General features: G+C 42.4%; 1 protein-coding gene across 1 annotated transcript; it reads left to right on the top strand.

Moving 5' to 3' along the window:
- Positions 1-6,052: 6,052 nt before the first annotated feature.
- LOC127217528 (spindlin-2-like) lies at positions 6,053-6,847 on the top strand. The gene has a single exon (XM_051178530.1). The coding sequence runs from the start codon at positions 6,053-6,055 to the stop codon at positions 6,845-6,847; it is 795 nt and encodes a 264-aa protein (XP_051034487.1).

The raw sequence follows: 6,847 nt of genomic DNA, 5'->3' as shown, positions 1-6,847 counted from the left end.
TTGAAGCATTAACATTTTCAAAATTGACAGACATCTTTATCACCTTAATTTTGAGAATGCAGTTATGACCGTATAGTGTTTGGTATTCAGTGCCCCATCAGACTTGGATTAATAGCTTATTAGTTTGTTGTTCCATTGCAGCCTAGGCTGCATGGAATTTGTCTGGTTACCTTTACTCGGGAGGCACAACTGTTTGATGGTCTTTGTGTCTCCAGATCTGTGGCTTCCGGCTGGCATTCCTGTTGGTTGGTGTAGAAGTTTTGAATGACTTATTGAGGGATAGGTAGGGAGGAGATTGATGAGCAGGGCTTATTTAAAAAAGAAAGAGTTCAGATCAGCCTGAGGACAGGGAGGAAAGCATATGGGGTTCCCAGTCCGGTGGAGTGTGGTTGTAGGAGTTAATCCTTATTCTTCTGAAATAGGAGACAAGATAGTTGATATCGGGGTCCTCCAAAGCTAAAGGGGAAAAGGTCTCATTGCAGTAGCTGTATATAATGGGTGAGATTCAGGTGGAGAAGTACAGGGTTTGAGGTATGATGGGTGAATTCAATGGGGAAGGCACTCAAGCAGAGCGTTGTTGGAGTGACAAGAATTACCTTGAAGGAGCCACATCTCACAAGGAGAGAACTGTATCCAGGTCAACTTTGATAGGTTGAGGGCATGTAGCAGCATGAGCATGGGTAACTAGGGTGAAAGTAGATAGGAGAGTTTGTCATTCAGAAGAAGAAGCTGGGGAGGAAGAAACTGGAGGGGAATAAGCTGGAGAGGAAGAAGGACAAGGAGTAGGAGGAGAAAGAGCCGAAGGGGTAGTTGGATGTTAAGGATGAAGTGTTGGAGGTTCATCAGCAGGGTCTCAGTTAGTGGAGATTTCCTCAAGTTTAGAGTTCATGGCTAGAAGGACATGAGATGGAGAAGAGGAAGATGAAAGAGAATGTTTAGCAGAGAGGTAGTAGAAAGCTTGGACGTGTGATAACTCCTTCCATATACCTGTCCGCTGGCAGTAATTGGAAAGGTTCTGTGAAATGTCGGGATCTAAAGAGCCATCAGGTTGACAATTTGACTTATTATGTATGTGGTTTCCAGGCTCTTTCTTAGTACAGACATGAGTGATTCTAGGTGCCTTAAAGAATGGCATTAAGTGAAAGGGTTTTACATTTTCTAGCAGACATCCCAGTGGAGTGGATGTGCTTTTGCCTTTTGTTGGTTTATTTCCCATGGGTGAAACAAAAATGTCAAAGATCGCTCTTGGAGCTTGTCAGCCTGAGAACGAGGTCAAGGGCAAGACTCGACAGGACTCAGCAGTCTGAAAAGCGGTAATCAGTAACCACCAGAAGCTTAAAGCTGAAAGTTGAATGTACTGCTCAGCGAGGGCACTACTGGACTTCACCCATGGGAAATGTACCAGAGGTAATTGTCAGCAAGAGGAATCCTCCGTGCCCTTAAAGACTGAGACTGGGGGCTCCCCTGCTTCAAAGAGCACCAGAAGGGTACTGGAAGATCAACAGCCTTCGGATTCAAGGATATGTTTCCCCTGACCAGGACAAGGGGTACCTGACTGAATTCTAGCCGCTGTTGGATGGTGATCTCAGAAAATGTGTAGGTGATGAGTGGGATGTCATTTGGGATCAGGATCTACAAGTGTCCCACCAGCAAGTTACGGGAGCATTATAGAGAGAGCATGTGTCAGTTTCAAGGCACCAAATATTTTTATTTGGCTACAGCGGCAGACAATGAAACACAAGACTCAACATACCCACGTGGAGTTTTTTGATGAAGGGAAATAACGGAGGTGTGATTAGGTGTTGGCCAACCAGGAAGAGAGAAGAGAGGAGGGGTGAAGGGCACGTGTTTAGGGGTGAAGGGCACGTGTTTAAAAGGGGATGCTTGCACAAGCATACTCAGTCCTTACTCCTTACGAAGCTCTATTTGTGCTGTATCTATGATGTGGACACACAGGTATGGTGTGTCCCACTCATGGTCAAGGTGAAGGGTCAGCATAATTCCAAAGTTCCAATAAGCATCATATATACTTAGTCTGTAGAATGTAACTAAAAATCTATCAGATGTATGGCCAATTTAGAAAATGGAGCATAAAGGAACAGCTGTAGAATTATGAGGATTATGGCCTGGCAGAGGTACAATAATTGTTTCAAAGAAAGACAATAATTGTAAACAGTGGAAATCAAAGAACAGTGCTGGCAAGATGATGTCAGTTAACTTGAGAAAGAGATAAAGAAGGGCAAGAAAGAGGAACATGAGCATAATTTGATTGACCTTAAAACCTATATGGTTTGGTGAAATTAAAAAGTGGGATAAGAGAGAAAAATTTGGGAAAGGGGTCTTTTTGTGGTTAGTGTCTATGAGGACATTGTTGGGCAATAAATAGTTGTATAGCTGTGATGGTAATAGAAGAAATACTTTATAACATAAAATCAAAGGCATTATGTCATTGGTTAAATGGCATGTAGGCTTGTACTCATCAGTTTTTCCAGAATATGTTTGTACAAAAGTTCCAGTGCTTCTGCAACACATATCTGTCTGACCAACCCAATATGAACTTTGATACCCTGAATACTCACCATGGTAGACTCTCTCTAGTAGTTACCTTTATGAGGTTTGATAACTCAAAATTGTGAATGTGTAAGAACAGTCATAATTGGAGCTGGAGACCTCAGAATTGAACTCGCCAAAAGGACACATCACCACAAATCCTATAAGTACAACAATAGCTTGAAAATGAGGCATTGAAAAGGTTTAAGTAAGTAAATTGTTAGAAATTGTAAAACAGAAACAAATTTTGCAAGTATAATAGAAAAAAATTCAATTGCTTTTTAAAATAATAACTCGGGGATGTTATGGATATCGTCAGTGACCTCAATTGCCCTCATATCAATCCTTTTTTTTTTGGTTCTTTAACACCTAGATCATTTATGTGGGTTGATTGCCTCCAAGTTTAGTGTGGGCTTTTATTGTGATAAACATATTAACTAAATGAATCTATATTATTAGCTAAATGTGCTTAGTTCTTAAATCAGCAGATAAAATGGATCTAAAATAACTGGGTACAGCATTGGGGTGCTGTATTAAAATGGGAGGAAAATGCCCTGAGTTGGTACAAAATAGTTTTGAAAGAAAAAATTTCTTAAGATTTTACAATGAAGTGACTCTTTGTCCCAGTGTCTGTGAATGAGAAATCATTGATCTGCAAAGTTTTAGACAGCTCTGGGTTTCTAGGGTGAAAGTGACAACACAAAATAGAAGACAGGAAAATTTAGGTTTTGGGGACATAAAAGTGTATTTGCATGCCAGGACTGCTAAACAAAATAGCATAGACGTAGTTGCTTAGACAACAAATAACTTATTTTCTCAAAATTGTGAACTTCCTAAATCTGAACAAAAGGTTTAATTATTTTAGGTGCTTCTCTTGGATTCTAAGTGTTGGTCTCTACTTCTGACTTCAGATGGCGTGATCTGAGAGTCCCTGTATTCTAATTTGTTATAAGAACTCCAATTATATAGGGTTAGAACTTATATATTTGATAGAATTTTCCTTAATTACCTGTACAAAGGCCCTATCTTCATAAAACGTCACAATCTTAGAGGCTGCATGCTGAGATTAAAATATGACTTGATGGGGAAATAATTCAGTCCTTAACCCTGAGTACCTAGGTTAATACATGCTGCATTTGTCAGACAATTCAAACATTATTTAAAAAAATTATTTTGTTTTACTGAAATGTATTAGAATGAAACCGTCTCCAACATCTAATATTGTTTCCAGAATGTGGGCCATGTACCACAAAATATACATAAACAGAAAGAACAGAAATATGAAATATGAGGAGTTAACACAATTAATTTAAAAATTAAAATCACAATGACAATAATTTAAAGGTAAAACAAGCTAGTATTTTTTTTCAGAAACAGTTTTTCAAATCTAATATATGCATACTGTTTTAAAGAAACAAAGAACACACAGCGGGGAGGTCATAGGTGATGGCACACCAACATTGGGGAGGCAGAGTCAGGCAGATCTCTAAGAGTTTGAGGCCAGCCTGGTCTACAGAGCTAGTTCCCGGTCAGCCCTGGTTATACAGGCATTTCGAGACATGTCAACAAATGAATTTGTCAGTATATTATACAAAGCATTATGCCTGTGCCTAATGTATATGAACTGAGCTGCAAGTTGGAATTATGTGACACTGGATATCCACACCATTGAAGGCAAAAACTTGGTGAATTTTGTGTTTTTATGTGAATTTGACAGTGTAAGCAATGGGCACAGTAAAGAGATCACTGAGGTGGCTGCTCCAGGGTAGAGATCACAGGTTTTTATTTTAGGTAAGAGAAAAAGAATATCCAGAGTCATCTGGAGTGGTGAGAGAATGAAATTAGACTGGACACAGCCAAGGCCTAATGCAGGGAATGGAAAAAAACATGCGGGTTATACGGAAAATGCATAGCTGAGGGTAGGGAAGCCCATTATCTGGAGCAGCCTGGGTCTTTAAGACAGAAGAGCAAGTGAGAAGGGCTAGGATCCAGGCCTGGGCTTTAAGGGGTTTAATACATTTGTGTGAAAAGGAAAGTGAAGTAGCCTGAAGGGCAACAAGGGTTTGATATGCAATCAGAGGTATATGTCAATAGCAAGCCATTTGACCCTTTAGGCAGAGACAAAGGAACTGACTCCTTTCGGCTGACAACCCAGCTTCACTAGTTTCTGCGGAATGCATCTTTTATCTAACCATCAGAAATGCTACTACAGTTCAGTTTGAGGTAACCTTGGAGTAATTTGGAGCAAGTCAATGCTCCTGCCTTTTGAGGAGGAAATACACTATGCATTGTAACTTACTATATAAAAAAAGAAATTACAGAATTTCAAAAAAAATGTACCTGAAGCAAGTATATGAGAAAGCCAAGAGAAGAATTAAAAGGACATAACAGGACTCACGGTGATGAACATTGGAAATAAAAGAAATACAAAAGGGTCACCAGACTAAAAAGAAACAATACAAACAAACAAACAACATCAAAACCCAACACCACCACCAGCCCCCCCCCCAAAAAACTGTAAAATTATGCATAAATAGGAGGAATCCAGTTATAAGAAAATGAGACTCAAACATATATAATGAGAATGAGAGAGTAGCACACTTGATGGAATTCATGGTTGCAGTGCAGCTGCCTCCGCGAGAGGAAGGCAGAAGAACCCACTAGCCAACCAGGAGCAGGACACCAGCAGCACTCAGATCCCATCTCTTGTCCCTTCATACTTCCAGACATCCATGGCCACAGACTAGCATGCAGGCAAGCTGGTGGCTCCTCTCTTTGGGCCTTAGTGAGCACTGCCTAGTCTGAGCGCCTTCTCTGCTCACTTTTGATGGAGGCAGAAGCAAAGTGTCCAATCCCTGCTGCAGAGCCCTGGACAGGACACCCAGAGAAACTAGTTCCTAAGTGGGAGCCAGGCAAGAGCGGTGTGGGAGGGAACTGGCCTGAGGGAGAAACAGAGTAGCAGTGGGCACGTGGCACGCATGGGGAGGAGGACCAGGGCTGCATTAGGAGCCAGGCACAGATTCGGAAATGAGCACAGTGGAGCATGGAGGAGGGGGAGAGGGGGTGAATACCTGGAGGAGACCTGGGTCTGCAGCCAGGACCCTGAGGCCCAGGCGGGGGACGCTTAAGGCACTGAGGTTAAAGGCAAGGTGGAGGAAGAGAGGTACTTTGCATTCCTTCTCTCTGCCTCCAAACGGGTTAGCTCCCATGGCGCTGGAGCCCTAGGCTCTGGGAGCTCAGCTTAAAAGTGGCCAACTCTGGTGACTCACAGTTCCTAATCCTGCTGGTTATACACTGCCCCACTGCCACTCTCCAGCCCATCCCAAGGGCACCAGGGAAGCTAGAAGAACACAGCAGAGCAGCAGGTGTCCAGCCAGGTTTGTCCTCAGGCTTCTTGGGGGGTGGTTAGGGACCAGCGCCTAGTGCTGAGGCTTCCAATAAGGAGAAATTGGTCATTTGTCCCCTTAGCTAACAGGCTCTTCCTTTTTGTTCCCCCTCAGCCATGGAACCAGGACCCAGCACCAGTACCCAGGATTCCAGGACCCAGAAGGCTGAAGGGCAGCCCAACAGCCTCACTAAAGGAGGAGACAATGGCCATGAAGCTGCCAAGTATGCTGGCCCAATGGAGATGCCTAAGAGCAGATCTTCTTCTCCTGCCCAAAATAACATCGTGGGCCGCAGAATTTCCCACTTCTGGAAGGAAGATAATGGGAACGTCACTCATTGGAAAGCAACTGTTCTGGAGCAGGTTGCTGTAGCACCATCTCTCTATCTGGTAAAATATGACAACATCGACTGTGTGTATGGATTAGAACTTTACAACGACAAGAGAATAATATTCCTTGAAGTTCTTTCTGAAAGGGTGGAAGCATCCGAAGGCCCTGATCCCATGCTTGCAGATGACATCATTGGAAAAGAGGTAGCACACCTCTTTGAGGGAGAGTGTGGGCTTAAGACTCACTGGAAGGGGATGGTTCTGGGTCAAGCGCCAGTCTTAACAACCTATTTCTATATTACCTATGAGAAAGATCCAATCCTGTATATGTACCAGCTTCTGGATGATTATAAAGAAGGCAACCTCCATGTCATTCCACCCTTGGATGAGGCTCTGCCACAAGATGTAGATTTGGGAATTGCAGGCGGTCTAATAGGTAAACATATAAAATACAAAAAAGAAGATGGGATTGCTAGAATTGGGAAGGTGATTCACCAAGTTGAATCAAAACCATCTGTATGTTTTATCAAATTTGAGGGTGACTTCTACATTTATGTCTATGATATGGTGAAAAAGGTCTAA

Source organism: Phodopus roborovskii, unplaced genomic scaffold (genome assembly GCF_943737965.1).
Source record: "Phodopus roborovskii unplaced genomic scaffold, PHOROB, whole genome shotgun sequence".
In the NCBI taxonomy this organism is placed as follows: domain Eukaryota; kingdom Metazoa; phylum Chordata; class Mammalia; order Rodentia; family Cricetidae; genus Phodopus; species Phodopus roborovskii.
The sequence above is the reverse complement of the archived record's forward strand: the minus strand, read 5'-3'. Positions and strand labels throughout refer to the sequence as shown.

Excerpts from the sequence above, each read along its gene's own strand:
- LOC127217528 (XM_051178530.1), top strand. The coding sequence starts at position 6,053 with ATGGAACCAGGACCCAGCACCAGTACCCAGGATTCCAGGACCCAGAAG.